Source organism: Colossoma macropomum, unplaced genomic scaffold (genome assembly GCF_904425465.1).
Source record: "Colossoma macropomum unplaced genomic scaffold, Colossoma_macropomum, whole genome shotgun sequence".
Taxonomy (NCBI): Eukaryota; Metazoa; Chordata; class Actinopteri; order Characiformes; family Serrasalmidae; genus Colossoma; species Colossoma macropomum.
The window spans coordinates 182,194-200,179 of record NW_023495463.1 but is presented as its reverse complement, the minus strand read 5'-3'; the positions used below and the strand labels follow the sequence as shown (position 1 = coordinate 200,179).

General features: G+C 41.2%; 1 protein-coding gene across 1 annotated transcript in view; it reads right to left on the bottom strand.

The window, feature by feature from the left end:
* Positions 1–287: 287 nt before the first annotated feature.
* Positions 288–17,986, bottom strand: part of npr1a (natriuretic peptide receptor 1a) — a 142,651-nt gene continuing 124,952 nt past the window's right edge. The window contains exons 16-22 of the mRNA XM_036562643.1: positions 9,096–9,264; positions 6,108–6,254; positions 5,176–5,299; positions 4,950–5,018; positions 4,486–4,660; positions 2,298–2,396; positions 288–513 (exon numbers count right to left, since the gene is read on the bottom strand). Coding sequence (XP_036418536.1) covers positions 362–513; positions 2,298–2,396; positions 4,486–4,660; positions 4,950–5,018; positions 5,176–5,299; positions 6,108–6,254; positions 9,096–9,264 — 935 coding nt within the window. The 3' untranslated portion in view covers positions 288–361. The remainder of the gene's footprint in view (positions 514–2,297; positions 2,397–4,485; positions 4,661–4,949; positions 5,019–5,175; positions 5,300–6,107; positions 6,255–9,095; positions 9,265–17,986) is intronic.

Below are 17,986 nucleotides of genomic sequence, written 5' to 3'. Positions count from 1 at the left end.
CCTCAAACCAACAGCTTAAGTCAACATTCGCAACGTCAATAATTTGTAGTCCTATATGTTGTTTCATTCACTTCTTCAGATCCTTTTATTTCATTTTATTTTGTCCTGAACAGACAAATGAAGCCTGTTATTTTGACGCTCGCATGTGGCGATAACCTGAAGCTTTGAGAGACGACAAGAGGAACGAGGCCAGCTCCGAAACGTCACGTCCCGGAACGTCCGTAGCTCATCTTGCAGTTTCTTCACTGTATTTCTTTCCTCTCTCCATTCAAAGCTCTGCTACATGATTGTATATATCTTCTGTCGGCCCCTCTTCTCTCAGGAGAAAGCTGATTTCTCGGTTCTCCGCTCTCTGTTCTGTTCAAGCGTGGTTGGAGGTGCTTTCTCCCAGAAGCCAGTAGGTCCTCATCCTCCCTTTGCCTTTCATTTCTATGTCTCCTCTCAGCTCCAGCTGGAAGCAGTTGAACTCCTGCAGCACTGCACGTGTGGCCTCCGACACGTGGATCTTCAGCGCTAATGGAAGACCAGACAATGACACTGGTATTAGCATGTTTAGCGTTAAACACCAGCACAGCCAAAATACAGATGCATGTGCAGACTCGTACTGTTCTGCTTCCACTTTCAATGCAAATGAGAGAGCCTACCCATACGCTAGTACTCAGAGACCTGGCCGGTGAATAGCTGAGAGCTGTATTTGCTCCTCATAGCAAATGGACTGCCTGAACACTGTTATCAGCCAAACCAGCACCGATAAGAGCTCCAAACCTGGTTTTATAACTTCTTGTTTGGGTGAATATCAGCCATTATTTGAGGGAATATCAACTCTGCCATTTAACCCTTAGAAGCTGAGAGTTATTACTTTTGCTTTGCTGTATTAGTCAAATGCAATAATGTAATTACTTAAATTACATAGTGAGTTTGCATTCAATTTATATTCAACATTTCTGTTGGTTTCAATGTTAAACAATGAGAAAAAAACATGACAAAATTGGAAAAGTAGAGTTTTCTTTCCCCGAAACAGGATCAGATCCACAACAACAATCTTGCATTAAATTCAAATTATAATATTTCCTCTTCTACTTACAAACGTAGTATCAAGTAAAAGCTTGCTTTCACATTTTCTACAGAATTGCTTGTTTCAATGAGCTACGAGCACCGTGTTTTTGTTATCGCTGGCAATAACGGTGACTTTTAAGGGTTGAAACTAGTTAAATTCACATTCAGCACAGTGCACAAATCAGAGACCGCCCACCATTTACTTCACTTCCAGTTAAAATGGCCATTAAGTACGTTATTCATTTTTCAGGAGATGTTTTTGAGAAGATTAGATACAAAGTAATCCACTTTCATAATGAAGGAAAAAGTTAAAAGAAAATAAGTAAAACAGGAGTTTCTAAAACTGGAGTTCCAAAAATGATTAAAAGCTACAGAGAAAATGTGGCTCCTAACAACCACCTGGAAGACCTGGTAGACACCAAAACTGCCCCCATCAGATAAACAGCACTTAAAGCTTTCATCTTTGAGAGAGAGGAGAAAATCAAGCTGCTTCAGATCTGAAAACATCCACAGGTGTTTCTGTCCATCCTTCCACTGTGAGAAGACGACTCAGCGCTGTGGGTCTGAAAGGATGTGTAGCTGTTCAAGAAGCTCTTACTGAGAAAAGGAGACGGACACATCAAACAAAGAAGCTGAACAATGCACTGACCACCCCAGATTCCAGACCTCAACACCACTGAATGGGTTTGGGATTATTTGGATTGTGAGAAGCAGAAACAACTTCCAAGACTGAAATTTGTAGGTGTGGAAAAACATTCCTGCAAATTATGTTTGAAAAACTGAAAGTCTGCTGAAAAGAATAAAAACTGAAAGAAAAGTAAAGAGTGGACACAATAAATACAGAAAAAACTGATACACTGTAAAAAATTTTCAAGCTGCCTTAATATTTTGAGTTAATTGAATTTCAAATTGTTATGGAACAAAATCTGTTTTATGCCCTATTAACTTATTATTAATTAAGTTATTATTATTAAGTTCAAATAACTGAAAATTTTAAGGATGACAGGACATTAACATTATATATATATATATATATATATATATATATATATATATATATATATATATATATATAATTTTCCCTAGGCTTCTGAAAAAAATCACTGAAAAAATAAGTACTTAATAGCTGGAAAATAAATAAATGAATGGTGGTCTCTGACTTTCACACACTATATAGAACTGAATCAGCACAGAAATGACCAAACATTGCTTAGACGGCACAAAGACAGCTGATGTCTTACCTTCCCCATTTGATTCCATGCGTGAAGCTGTATTTACTGTGTCCCCAAACAAACAATACCTTGGCATCTTCAGCCCAACAACACCAGCACACACAGGACCTGGGAATGCACACATATATTTTGTTTATATTCCTATATTTTCCATAGAACACAAGCTGTTAAGCTCTCTTAACAGTCCCAATAACTCATTCCACACCATAAGAAACAAGCTATTACTGTTATCATTGCTCGCTCAGATCTGTTTATTAAGTCTAAGATGGATTTTCACCATGTCTTTCACCATTAAAGCTATGGTTTGGTGACAAATATAATTGATACTCAGTTTCCTGTACTCCAAATGTAGTCAGCAGAGACATGTTTGGTGTCTATATTTTGCTTTTTTAGTTTAGTTTTACCCTGGAGCTGCGAGGCTAGCGTAGCTAATAAGTAATAGAACAGAATGGAATGCAAGAAATACCACAGCACTGCAGCATCATCTCAGTGGTGTTTTGTACACATCAGCCTATGGCCCTTCTCAAGAATGTGATTTTATCTGCTAAAAGGAATTTAATATTTCCAGTGTCTGAATTTTGCTCCTTTAGTTTTGCACGGGAGCTACGAGGCTAATGTTGCTAACAAGTAATGAAGGAAGGGTTGCCAGATTTCAGCTATTTCAAAACTGGACACTCCGCTGGACTATAGGTTGAACTTTTTAAGTGCTGTATGTTTAAATTTTCCAGTCTACTGCACAAACACATGAAACCAACCTGTTGTTCATTTACTCTGTCTTCTGCAGGCAGAATGATGCAAAAGATAAAGATGCTTATTTAACTGCTTTTTCAAACTAACTGTAAATGAGAAATGACGGATTTATCCAAAACCTTGCTGTAACACAGCCTAACATGGTCTATGTTCCTACACACCGGCTGTGTCTCAATCTGAATGCTAGTGTACTAAATAAGTTAAAAATAGCAGTGGCGCTGTTGGTGGTGTACTAATTTGAGGTGTGGTTTAGTGTGGTACATGTGGTTTGAGACGCAGTCATAGAGAGCACCCGTCCCACAACTGACAATCTCTGTGTGCATGTCCTTGTGTGAGCAACAGAGATAGCAAGCGACTCAGCGATTGAGAGATAGTGACAGAATGAGAGAGAGTGAGAGCGAGAGAGAGAGAGAGAGAGAGAGAGAGAGAAATAGAAATAAAAAAGGGTCCAGAAGAAGCCAAAACACACTGAACATTTTCTCTCCTCATATAGGAAATACAAAGATCTCAGAGAAGATTATTTCAATTCAATTAAAACTTACATCCCATCATTTGAAGAGAAAATGATTCAAATTGAAGATTTGTTATGTGTGTGTTTAGGAGAGACAGAATGCATTAAACTATCAGCTAATCATGTTTACAGCTGCCACACATGCAGAGAACAGAATGAAACAGCACCTAAAACCGATCCTGTGTAAATGTATTGTTTATTTAATATTATATGTATGTGTATGTACATATATTACATATCTCTATTGGTAAGGGGGTATAAATGTATGATTTTACATTATGCATATATAGACACATATATATAGATATGAATATTTGATTATTTTACTCTTTTATACATTATTTTCTTCCTCAATATCGTCTCTATATTAAGTATTTTATTAACTGCTTTGGCAACAACTGTTCATTACAATTGAACAGTTGTTGAACCAGATGATGGACAACGGACCTCAAAACTGGACACCAGTCAACCCTAAAGGCTAATACACCGCCAGTAGGCATTGTGCAAACTATGTGATCATAATCATTACAGATGTGCTTCAGATCTTTTTGATTTGCATTGAGTTATGTGGTTTATGACACTGTATGACATACTGTTATTACAAACATATCGCTGCTGTTGGAACAAAACCCTGTATCTCCAAAATGGTAACTTTACAGGAGAAGGAAAAAACCCACTTTACTTTTAATGTAAGTCAATGGAAAAATATTTTTTTCAAAGTAATTTTGGGCCATTTCTGTTGGTCCATTCAGCATGTAATTTACAAATAAGGTAAAGGACAACAGGCATTTTCAAATTAGGTCAAAATCTAAAGAACGAACTTCAGACACCAAACATGTCTTGGTTGATGGATTATATTTGGGGTAATGGGGGCAAATTGTATTCAAATAAGAAAAAATAATACTTTCGCTAAACTATTAGCTGCTCTGCCCTCACCGGTGTGGATGCCGATGCGCAGCCGCAGCTGTAGGTCAGGCCGATGGCGGATCCTGAAGGAGTAGACGGCCTCCAGCAGGGCAAGAGACATGCGGGCAATCTCCCGGGCATGCAGCTTCCCGTTCCGCACAGGAAGTCCAGACACCACCATGTACGCATCGCCAATCGTCTCCACCTGAGGGCACCACACAGACACGCTCCAGTCCGCAGTTTACAAACAAGCTCTACAGTCAGCTGCCATGCTGAGAGCCTGAGGCACCCCGTAAACGCTCAACAAGCTGTACAGCAGTAAAGGCATGCCTGAAGCGAAACTGAATAGAACAGTTGTTTTTAACGTTAGAAGGCGTCGCTAGCAAACCATGATCTCATTTCCCCCTCTTTGTTTTTTTTCTGTTCAGTGACAAACTATCAATGATCCAGTCAAATGGTAGGAGAAACCCCCATAACCTTAATGGGTTAATTACCTTGTAAACGTCAAAGTTGTCAATGATGGCATCAAAACATGTGTAGAGGTCATTCAGTAAAGTCACCACCTGGAGGAAAACAGACAATATTAGCCGTATCCTAACAACCAACCGAGCTAGTAAGAAAGTCAATACTATAACTAATCTTGACTTTTTCCACATTTCCTGTGGGCCTGGCTGACCATTATGGTGTCACTGCTTATTGAATAGGTTTGACAGCTGTCACCTGCATAGGTGTGCTCTCCGCTGACAGCGCGGTGAAACCCACAATATCGCTGAAGTAGATGGTGACAGAGTCAAAGGCCTCAGCCTGGACGGTCTCTCCTCTTTTCAGCTGCTCTGCCACTGAACTGCAACACAAACACAAAGTTCAGTTCAATTTCATTTATCTACATGCTGCATTCAACAACACTGATTCAAAGCAGCTTTAAAGAAACGAGTGCAGCTGCCTAAGAACATGACAAAGAACCAGTGAGAGGAACCAAGACTCAAAAGGAGAAATTCTTTAAGAGTGTGATGGAAGAACCACTGAGAGGAACCAAGACTCAAAAAGAGAAGTTCCTTTAAGAGCATGAGGAAGAACCACTGAGAGGAACCAAGACTCAAAAAGAGAAGTTCCTTTAAGAGCATGAGGAAGAACCACTGAGAGGAACCAAGACTCAAAAAGAGAAGTTCCTTTAAGAGCATGAGGAAGAACCACTGAGAGGAACCAAGACCCAAATGGAGAAATTCGTTTAAGAGCATGAAGAAGAACCACTGAAGGGAACCAAGACTCAAAAGGAGAATTCCATAAGAGTATAATGGAGAACTACTGAGAGGAACCAAGACTTAAATGGAGAAACTCTAAGAGCATGAGGAAGAACCACTGAGAAGAACCAGGACTCAAATGGAGAAACCTTAAGAGCATGAGGAAGAACCACTGAGAAGAACCAAGACTCAAAAGGAGAATTCCATAAGAGTATAATGGAGAACTACTGAGAGGAACCAAGACTCAAATGGAGAAACTCTAAGAGCATGAGGAAGAACCACTGAGAAGAACCAGGACTCAAAAGTTAAAATTCACTGAAGAGAAGAATTAAAACCAATGGGAAACTAAACAGTCACTCAAATTCACAATAAAAGGCTGAGAGTTGGATGAAGAGGCCAGACTGCACTCACTGAGGCAGGATCTGATAGAGCAGCGCTTCAGCTTTGCGTTTTTCCTCGTGGTACGCCTGCGTCCTCTCCTCCACCAGCTCCTCCAGGTTATTAGCGTACTGCTCCATGCGAGACAGTAGGTTATCCAGGATGTTGGAGCCGTAGCCTCTGCAGACAGAGAGAGGAGAGTGTTAGAGACGGCAGTGAATAGTATAGTACGTTTCCCAGTGATATGATCAGATCTGAAACAGTGTTCCTGGTACCTTGGAAGGGGAAAAATCTATCACCAATCCTTTTGTACTATTTTCTCCAAAGTTTTATGGTTTGAAGGAACTGAATCATTAACCATATTCACTGTCACTGAGTCCAGGGGAGAAAAATGCTTAAGTAACTGCTACTAGTTAGTTGTCCTTATACTATGTTAAATTCCCAAGAGGAAAAACATAATTCTACTCCTTATATATGTCCATTTAAACCATCAAAGTACTCATTACAAATCTCAAAGTCCAGTGCACAGTACATAACCTGCTGTAGATGGTCATAACAGAATATTTACATTCAGTGCCACAAATGAAATTGACAGTAAAATAGGCGAATACACTTCTTGAAAAGGACTAATATATACAAGCTATAAACAGTTGTTGTATGAAGCAGAAATCATAAATGCACTTACTGGGCGTTATATATAGGACATTACATTTTGAACCATATCAAAATCAGCTTTTTTTTAAAATAAGCTTTTTTTTTTTCAATCAATTTCTTTATTTTCTTGAACCTCACATCCACATGTTTGGCTGTGCATTGCCTTCACTTATTTAAACCAGTCATTTCCTTAATGACGGCATTTAGAGAGCAGATATGGAGTGAAGAATTATAGGAACACAATTTTTATACATATTTTCTAAATTTTTGCACAGAAGACTTAAAAAAAATATATCTTTTCTCCTAATTATCTTTAATATTGTTTTATTTTTCACAGTACGTGCAAACCTTCAATATCCCAGACTGTGGGATGGGTGGGCGCCCTGTACCAGCAGTCCTATTTTATAGTCTAAGACCACCTGTGTGGATCGTAAGTTGGGCAGAATAATTAATGATTTTTCAAAAGAACTCGCAATTGGAATTTTCAAAAGTGCAATGTTTGCAACTGTACTTATAGCTCACAATAATCAGATTCTGTGTTCTCTTAAGAAGTTAAGGCAGAGCTTACTAACTGGCAGTCTGGCACACAGCATTCAAGCCTCAACTCCAAAATGTCTGGAGCTTAATTTATGGAAAATAATTGCACTTAAATCGCAAACACAATATAAAAAATGCAGTTAGATATTTTCTAATAGTATTTACTCTCCAGTCTCTCTCACATTTGTGCATAATTTACATTCATTTATATATTATGTTTTTTGATAACTGCATTTAAATCGTAATTGCAATATTGGTCAGAAAGATTGCAATTCGATATTTTCCCTAAAATCGTTCAGCCCTAATAGTAAGTGCCACTGTGCCCCTTCCTTGCCCTCCCAGTCATTACTTTTACTTAACCAGGTCTTATAAGAACCAGAATTGATGACCTGCACATACAATCATATGCAAACGTTTGAACAATCCATGTCAAATTACATACTTTGTTGATTTGAAAATAAGTTAACATAATCCTCTACAGAGAGCACATTGAAATATGGCCTATGAAAAAATATAGATCTTTATTTATACAGTACTTTTCATAACAGTGGCAGCTTAAAGTGCTTTACAGACAGCATAAAATATATTAAATATGCCATAACTTTTTCACAGGCCACATTTTATGATTTTATCTCACATTCAGCAGATATACAGTATGAAAGTGTGCAGGAGTGTGTTCTCTGTCGAGGATGTGTAACTTATTTTTGCTTACAAAATCAGCAAAACGTCATTTTGTTCGCGACTGTACAAGAGACGGAGCGCTATGACATTACGGACAACTTGTTTAGTGGCTGCGCTACGGCTGTGAAATGTGACTGTCACATTTTAATAATGTTTATTACACAACAGTTAGTTCTGGCTACACAAGCTGATTGGTTGAGAAGCGTTCTAACTGTTTTTTCACAAACACTGTATCACTCCGCTGAGACGCCGTTGCTACGCGACAACATTGACAGCTGTAGGAGACGCTCAAGCCATTTGAACGTTTTTACTTCTTACTTTGCCACAAACAGAAAATGGACACTTTTAAGATCACATTTGACGGACAGCCGATTTGGTCAGACTCTGAAGATGAGACGACACTAAATTCCCAAACTGTCATCACCACTGAGCAGCTTTTCAGTCGGCAGCTGTGACAGAAGAACAGCTAAACAACCTGGAATCAGCCAGAAATGAACCCAATACCGTTCACCAAACTAAACGGGCTGTAAGATGCTTTACAGACTGGCTGGAACAAAACAACATTAATACTGATCTGGCAAAAAATGACAAAACTGAGCTAAACTTGATATTGCGGCAGTTTTATGGCTTAGTTTGTACTTCAAAAGGTGAGGCTTACAGCAGACTGTGCAGCGAGTGGGCGGAGCCCGTTACTCTGACGTAGCAACAAGCTGCTTGTTGAGACACTATAATTTGGCAGAAGGAACTGTGAACATTAAAACATATTAAACGCCGCGTTCACAGCCAGTTTATTAATTTATTACTTTATTTATTTAACTGTTGCATAAAAGCAACAGAACACAAGAGGGAGTGCGTTATCACAAATAACATCACGTCTGTGATGATCTACAGCCATGATGTTATTTCGCAATAACACCCTCCCTCTCGTGTTCTATTGCTTAAATAACATCTACCATTTTTAAACAAGTACCACTTTTTTCAGATATGGCCGAAACAGATTTAATAAACTGATAAAAACTTACTAAGTAGTGACACAACTTTTGAGATGTTTCTGAAGCCCCCTAAGTGCCCCCTGCTGCCCTGATTCTTAAAAATACACAGCTCTAGAGTGACTGCAGGAGCAGAGAGTGCTGGATGGCTCTTAGGCACCTGTTGTGCTTGTGAAGCAGCACTTTGATTTGGTGAAAATCTGGCCTCTCGTTGACGTCCTCTGACCAGCAGCGCTGCATCAGCTGGCCCAGCTCCTCACTGTGGCTCTGTGAGCACAGAAGTGGACGCAGATACGGCCAGCGGCCTTCAGCTACTCGCTCCACAATCTCTGATATACAAACACAAAGATACAGAGAGAGAGAGAGAGAGAGAGAGAGAGAGAGAGAGAGAGACACGAGTATGACAAAGCAGGTGATTTACATGTTATTATACACATACAAATACAAATATTAATATTATAACTCCTCTCTGGACCATAATCTAGTATAATTCAGCAGCACAGTGATCTGATATTACATCCTTTGTGCCCTCAGATAGAGCCATGCTGTCAGGCTTTGTCCCTGTAGAATGACAAAGTGGAAGAAAGTGGATCATTTGAAATCATCTGTGCAGGGTGAACAATGAGAAGATCACTGGATGTAGGCCACATCAGTTTCTACCCGGAAAGCACAAAGCATCCGTTTGCCCATCATGGTAAATCATATGTATTATATAAACAGTGTAATATAAGTAAGTCTAAGGACCCTTATGGTCTTATTAAACTTATTATCGTCATTTTACCTGTGCTTTTCTAACTCACATGAGTCAGGCTCCAGTCCTCGCGGGCCACAACACTGCAGACTTCAGCACACTGCCTCATTAAACACACCTGATTCAGCTCATCAGTTAATTGGCAAGGAATTCATGAACTGAATTCAGAGTATTAATGAAGCTGATCTCCACAGCACTTTGGCCCAGAAGGTCCCCAGGTTGACATGCCTGATCTAACTGTATTCCTCTAAGGGACATATTAAAGGCCCTATATCATGTAAAGCCAAAATGTCTCACTTTTTTTAAATAAAAGTGTTTAATGTGGGCTGTAAACTTTCAAAATGTGTAAAAGTTTCAAGATGTGCCCAGTTTGCAAAGTCCATGTATGGAAACTAAGCTGCAAAACAGCCTGTTTTCAACCTACTGTTTTTGTGATGTCATAAAAATCAATATATTTCCTTATATCTGACTATTCAGCCTACAGTTTAGCCTTGTTTATTCACACTGAAGCTATGAGGAGTGTTTAACCTGGGCTGCTTTCTGAATGAAGCACAATGCAGGTCAGCCAATCAGAAAAGAGCTCCTTTACATATATCAGTCTTTAAGGCACAGCAACAAAAACAGCCTGTTTATTTCTAAGACGTGGGAAAATGGTCATGAAGAAATGAATTATGACTGTTTTTTGTTCTTGATCCCAAGCAAATGTTATCAGTGGAGCTCAGGGGAAAAAAATAAAAATAAAAGAACATTAAAATATGGGGCCTTTAATAACTTAAAAAAACCCAAAAAATTCCTACTATGTTTATACTGTATTTGTGTTTATTTGTTTTTTTACAGAAAAAACATACTTTCTGCCAAAATAGTTTTAAACGATGCTCTTGACTGTCTATCACTTTTGCACATGACTGTATTTTATATTTTAAAGTCAATTTCATTCCTTCTCACCACAGACGTGATGAGTGAGGGAAGAAATGTAGTTTCTCTGTAATCCAGGCCTACATTTAAATGGGCATTTCACAGATTTTTTAAAGGTTTCTGCAGAACTCAGTGTCAGCAGTCATTCAGAGTGGTCTGATGTGAAATGTAGAGAAGTGTACCAACTCTGATTTCTTTACAGAGGTGGTGCAAATTTCATTTACTCTGTCCACAACGACTGGTGAACCGATGTGTCTTCTGAATTTTTATTTGTAATGTTGATGATGGTAAAATAGTAAATCTGAAAGAAAACATTTTCTTTGGGTACTATTTTTCCTCACATCCTGCATGCACCTCTCCTCCATGAATGCATTTTAACAAACACACACTTTTTAAAATGGCATTGGGCATTTTGTAAACTCTTCAGATGTCTGGTTCCTACCACCACCACTGTAAGTCGATGAATGTCTCTATAACATAGCATTTCACACCAAACCACTCTGAATGACTTCGTTTACATCATAACCATTTGATTACACAGAAATTAAAGTAAACTATACAAACTATATAACAGACTAAGCAACAACGAGTAGAGGATGGGGGTGGGTGACATGGCCTTTAAATAATATCACATTATTTATAATTTGCAATAACGATATTAACTAACAACATAAAAAGAAAGCTGAAAATATTTCCGTTCACTTTAAAGCACTTATGGTTTGCAGTGAACAGTGAACTCTTAAATACAAATTCCACTGAATGTACACTAATTTAACCTTCATAAAGCTGACAGGGAGAGCGATCCCCTCACATGGTGGAAGGCGCATGAGCCTAAATGGTTATTTGTATATCGCTGCTGTCGGAACAAAATCTTGTATCTCCAAAATGCCAACTTTACAGGAGAAGGAAAAAACATACTTTACTTGCAATGTAAGTCAATGGAACCAGACTTTTTTCCAAGTAATTTTGGGTCATTTCTTTTGGTCCATTCCTCATGAAATTTACATACAATGTAAAGGACAACAGGCATTTTTAAAATATGTGTAAAACTGAAAAACGACAAAAATGGAGATACGAGGTTTTGTTCCAACAGCAGCGATATGTATCTATACTGTAATACTGATATACATATTAAGAGATTAATTCCAAAATGCTTGATGTCCATTTCGGATATAACAAGTTTTGGAAAAAATTAATGGCTAATGTTAATAAAAACCACATTTTTACTTTGCTAATAAAGGTGATATTAATCATAATATTAACATATTATATATTTATATTCATTTATTCATCTTCTAAGCCGCTTATCCTCCTGGGTCATTGGACGGATGGCAGGAAACGCCCTGGACAGGTCGCCAGTCCATCACAGGATAGACACACAAACATACACACACTCACACCAGGGGCTATTTAGTTTCTCCAATTAGCCTGACTGCATGTCTTTGGACTGTAGGAGGAAACCCACACAGACACAGGGAGAACATGCAAACTCCACACAGAAAGGACTCTGGTCGCCCGGCTGGGGAATCGAACCCAGGCCCTTCTTGCTGTGAGGCGAAAGTGCTACCTACTGTGCCTTTATATATTTATATATTTCTTACATATACATATTATATCTCTGCTGTCGGAAGAAAACCTCGTATGTCCATTTTTGTCATTTTCCAGTTTTTGACGTAGTTTGAAAACGCCTGTTGTTCTTTACATTGTGTGTAAATTTCATGATGAATGGACCAAAAGAAACGGCCTGAAATGACCAGGAAAAAAGTCTGGTTCCATTGACTTACGTTAAGAGTCAAGTATGTTTTATCCTGTTCCTCAGAGGTGGTCATTTTGGAGATACGAGGTTTTCTTCCGACAGCAGAGATATATTTCTTGTACGTGTGAAACCCTCTCCCAACAACATATACTTTGATAAAGGGAAATTATGTATACATTTTAATCAAATAAATTCAATACAGAACTTTTTTCACTCATCCTTGTTACTAGCCACATGTACCACCTCATAAAACCCAAACACGGTAAACTGACGTAACTTGATGTCATGTTTTCTTTCTGTCTTCCACTCATGCTGTGTAACAAATCACAGTGGTATCAGCGTTTAGATACCGGCACCTGGAACGATTAACTGAATATCTGATCACTCGAACACGTCCCTGCACTGAACCACACGCTGCTACTTCTTTCCTTTCTGCCTCATCTGTTCAGGTTCTCTGATCTCTGCTCCACCTCGTCTTCTGTCAGTGCTCCTCCATTTGTGTCTGAACGTTGTCTCCTCTCTCTCTCCCTCTCTCTCTCTGTACGTGTCACTCTGTGTCTCCCTCCCTCCTCGCTTTTCATTACAGTTCCTATGGCATTCTTTCATTACCACCTTCAACTCCCTCCGCTCTACTCATCACCTGGCGCTGTGCCAGAAATGTGTCTCTTGTGTATGCTTGATCTGCCGCCTCTCACTTTCTCTTTTTTTGTCTCTCTTTCTCTGCCCTGTTGCTCTCTCTCTTAACCGCTCCCTCTCTCACTCTTTTTTTCTGCCCTCTGTCTTCTCTCTCTCTCTCTTCCTCTATGTTGCTTTCTCTTTCTGTCTCTCTCTTCCTCTCTCTCGTTATCTCACCCCTCTCTTTCTCCCTGTCTTTCTCTCTCCCCTCTCTTTCTGTCTCTCTCTCTCTTCCTTTCTTTCTCTCTCTCCCCCTCTCTCTCCTTTCTCTGTTTCTTTCTCTCTGCTTGTTTCTGTCTCTCTCTCTGCCACTTCTCTCTTTTGTTTCTCTCCTTCTTTCACTCTTCCTCTGTTCCTCTGTCTCTGCCCTGTTTCTCTCTCTGGACTGCTCTCTTTCACTTTTTTCTGCCCTCTGTCTTCTCTCTCTCTCTCTCTCTCTCTCTCTCTCGATGTTGCTGTCTCTTTCTGTCTTTCTTCCTCCCTCTTTCTCTCTCTCCCCTTCTCTCTTCCTCCCTTTCTTCCTGCCTCTCTCTCTTCCTTTCTTTCTCCCTCTTTTTTTATTTTATACTGATGTCTCGCTTTAAAATCAAGTCCAAAACTTTGCATTCTTAAAATAAGCAGAGTTCAAATTTTGTAATTCATAGTGGAGAGCTTCAAAATATCAAACATCTCCATCGCTCTTCCTCCCTCTTTCTCGCTCTCTCTTTGTCTCTCTCTTCCTCACTCTCTTTCTTTCTCTCTCTCCCCCTGTCTCTCTCTTTCTCTCCCTCTTTCTCTCTCACTGTCTCTGTCACTCTCTCTCTCTCTCTCTCTCTCTCTCTCTCTCTCTATATATATATATATATATATATATCAGTGGTATGTGAATGGATGGCAGATTGTCAGTGTGTAAGTGGTGTAGCGGAGCGAGAGCTGCTGACAGAGGAGGAATGTAAATAAGGAGGATAAAAGCGGAAGCTCATTACCGAACATCAGACACAAACACAGAGGTGAGGAGCTGAGGAGAGAGGCGAAGGGGAACGGATGGGGATACAGAGGTGAGGAGCTGAGGAGAGAGGTGGAGGGGAACGGGGGGATACAGAGGTGGGAAGCTGAGGAGAGAGGCGAAGGGGAATTGGGGGATACAGAGGTGAGGAGCTGAGGAGAGAGGTGGAGGGGAACGGGGGGATACAGAGGTGAGGAGCTGAGGAGAGAGGCGGAGGGGAACGGATGGGGATACAGAGGTGAGGAGCTGAGGAGAGAGGCAGAGGGGAACGGGGGGATACAGAGGTGAGGAGCTGAGGAGGAAAGCAGAGGGGAATGAGGGGATACAGAGGTGAGGAGCTGAGGAGAGAGGCGGAGGGGAACGGGGGGATACAGAGGTGGGAAGCTGAGGAGAGAGGCGAAGGGGAATGGGGGGATACAGAGGTGAGGAGCTGAGGAGCGAGGCGGAGGGGAATGGGGGGATACAGAGGTGAGGAGCTGAGGAGAGAGGTGGAGGGGAACGGATGGGGATACAGAGGTGAGGAGCTGAGGAGAGAGGCGGAGGGGAACGGATGGGGATACAGAGGTGAGGAGCTGAGGAGAGAGGTGGAGGGGAAAGGGGGGATACAGAGGTGGGAAGCTGAGGAGAGAGGCGAAGGGGAATGGGGGGATACAGAGGTGAGGAGCTGAGGAGAGAGGTGGAGGGGAACGGGGGGATACAGAGGTGAGGAGCTGAGGAGAGAGGCAGAGGTGGAATGGGGGGATACAGAGGTGAGGAGCTGAGGAGAGAGGTGGAGGGGAACGGATGGGGATACAGAGGTGAGGAGCTGAGGAGAAAGGCGGAGGGGAACGGATGGGGATACAGAGGTGAGGAGCTGAGGAGAGAGGTGGAGGGGAAAGGGGGGATACAGAGGTGAGGAGCTGAGGAGAAAGGCGGAGGGGAACGGGGGGATATAGAGGTGAGGAGCTGAGCAAAGAGGTGGAGGGGAAAGGGGGGATACAGAGGTGAGGAGCTGAGGAGAGAGGCGGAGGGGAATGGGGGGATACAGAGGTGAGGAGCTGAGGAGAGAGGTGGAGGGGAACGGATGGGGATACAGAGGTGAGGAGCTGAGGAGAGAGGCGGAGGGGAACGGATGGGGATACAGAGGTGAGGAGCTGAGGAGAAAGGCGGAGGGGAACGGGGGGATACAGAGGTGAGGAGCTGAGGAGAGAGGCGGAGGGGAATGGGGGGGATACAGAGGTGAGGAGCTGAGGAGAGAGGCGGAGGGGAATGGGGGGATACAGAGGTGAGGAGCTGAGGAGAGAGGCGGAGGGGAACGGGGGGATACAGAGGTGAGGAGCTGAGGAGAGAGGCGGAGGGGAATGGGGGGATACAGAGGTGAGGAGCTGAGGAGAGAGGCGGAGGAGGAAAGGGGGGATACAGAGGTGAGGAGCTGAGGAGAGAGGCGGAGGAGGAAAGGGGGGATACAGAGGTGAGATGAGGTGAAGGTGCTGAAGACAGGGCTGTGACTGGAGCAGCTGCTGTAATTAGCCTCGTAGACACAGTGTGATAAACAGTCTTATTAATGCTAAACAGTTCCACATTCAAACGTCCAATTAGAATGCAGACCCTCTCTCCAGTGTAATGAGTGCATTCTTCCTCCTGTCACATCCTGGGCACTCACGCTTAAAACAGAACACCTTCTACATCCTGACAGCCACACTGCTGGGCATCAGTGACTACGCATTATAAACTATGATCTATAGTGCACTATGATTTTCCAGCACATTGATTAGTGATTGGGAGCTATTTGTGTTCCTGTAATGAGTCTGTTTCACACATGCACCTTTACACGGGTAATTAAACGGGAGGGTTCAGTGCAAACGCAAGTAAATCCCAGTAAGACTGATGTGGTAATTCAAATGCACAAGACCTAGAACAATTTCCCTGAAATTACCAGGAGGATTCATGTGTGAACAGAAGCCGACACATTACCAGGAATGTCGATAATGCAGCGGCTCCTGTTGTTTTTACAGCGAGTTCAGGATTGTAAAACATCACAGGCGTTTATTTTGTATGGTTCTAGTGAAATACCGCTCAAAAGAACCAGCAAAAACAGCTACTCTCTTAAAAAAAGATGGTTCTTCAAGGGTTCTTCAGTAAAGAAAACGGTTCTATACAGAACCATGAACACTCAAAAAACACTTTGTAGGATTAATGGGTTCTTTGCATCATGAAAGGATTCATCAGATTGATGGAGAATGTGCTGTAGAAAAGGGTTCTTCTATTGTTATGATGTCAAGCTTGTAACAATAGAAGAACCCTTTTCAGTGCTACATAGAACCCATTTCAATATACATACATACATACATCATCTAAACCGCTTATCCTTCTGGGTCGCGGTGGGGTGCTGGAACCTATCCCAGCTGTCCAGTTCAATATATAATTTTTATAATTTATATAACATATTATTATATAGAACCATTAGTAGCACATTTATGCATTTATCCATCAATCTGAAGGACTCTTTCATGAGGCAAGGAACCCTGTAATCTTGCAAAAGGTTCTTTGAGTGTTCATGTTTCTACAGGGAGATTCACTCGAAAGAGGCCCCGAATATTCTGTAATAACTCTCGCTAGGACAAAGCAATCTGAACGAAACAATGTGCAATGTGCTCCTCAGTATACGGAGCTTCGAACAAGCCAGGATGCCCCTGCGTCGGAGTGATGAGGTAGGCACTGGACAGCCATTTAACCTCTGTTTGCAACTTCCGGGTGCATACCCCCGTACCCCTTCATGTGTCTGGCAGAAAACGGAGATCACTTCCAGCACCGCATATAACGCAGTCGATTACACATACATCAAGGTACGTAGCGTATGTTTTGGTTCAGATCGCTTCATCCTAAAGGGAGTTACAACAGAATATTCGGGCCTCTTTCGAGTGAATCTCCCTGTATGTAGAACCATTTTCTTTACTAAACAACCCTAAGAACCATCTTTCTTTAGAGTGTACTTCATGCTTGTGTGGCTGCTAGAGCAAAATGTGATGCAGCGGTCTGTGATGATGTTTCTACAGGAAGGTTTTCAGTTATTGTGTGAGAAAAGTGTTGTGCACTGCCCAAATTACTAATGACGTTTACTAGTTTTGGCCTGGACAGAGTCCAGATTTAAACGCTATAGAGAATAATTGATACCTAATGTTGTGCCATTTTGGGCTTGGCGCATGTTTTTGCATGGGAGTGTATTTTGTACATGATTTAGAAATTAAAGGGCTGCTGGCCATTCAGGCTGAGGACGTCACATCCTGGTTAACAGGACTTTCATGGCAAATGTGAACATGAAAGTCCTGTTAACCAGGAGGATAGTGCTGTCAATACGGAGCACTATATAGGTCTACATAGTGCTACTGATTTTCTAATATAGAGAACAGTGATTAGGAACCATTTGTGTTCCCTATAATAGAGTTCTAGTGTTCCTACTGTGTGCAGAATAGTACAAGGGGACCATTTTGGCTATGTTCATATTACCAGACTGAAGTGGCATAAATCAGATTTTTCCCTTAATGCGTCACAGATCTGTTGTTTTCAGAGCTGAATGGACATACTAATCTGATCTTTTCAAATCCGACCCGGGCTACTTTCATATGTGGTTCTGTATCGGACACTTATCCGTTTTGTGGCCATACGACCTTAATGAGAACGTTCAGATCGAAGAGGCCACTTCAGCCTGGTAATGTGAACCTAGCCTTTCGGTTCCCTAAATTAGCATTCTATATAGTGCTCTTGATTTCCTAATGTAGTGAATAGTGATTAGTCCCCTCTTTATGATTAATCATATAGAACTAATTTCTACTTCCAATAATTCTAGTGTTCTAGTGTTTCAATGTAGGGAATAGTGATTAGAGACCATTTCTGTTCCTTATAATAGTGTTCTATACAGTGCTCTTGTTTTTCTAATGTAGGGAATATTGACTGAGGGCCATTTCTGCTCCCTACAATAGTGTTCTATAT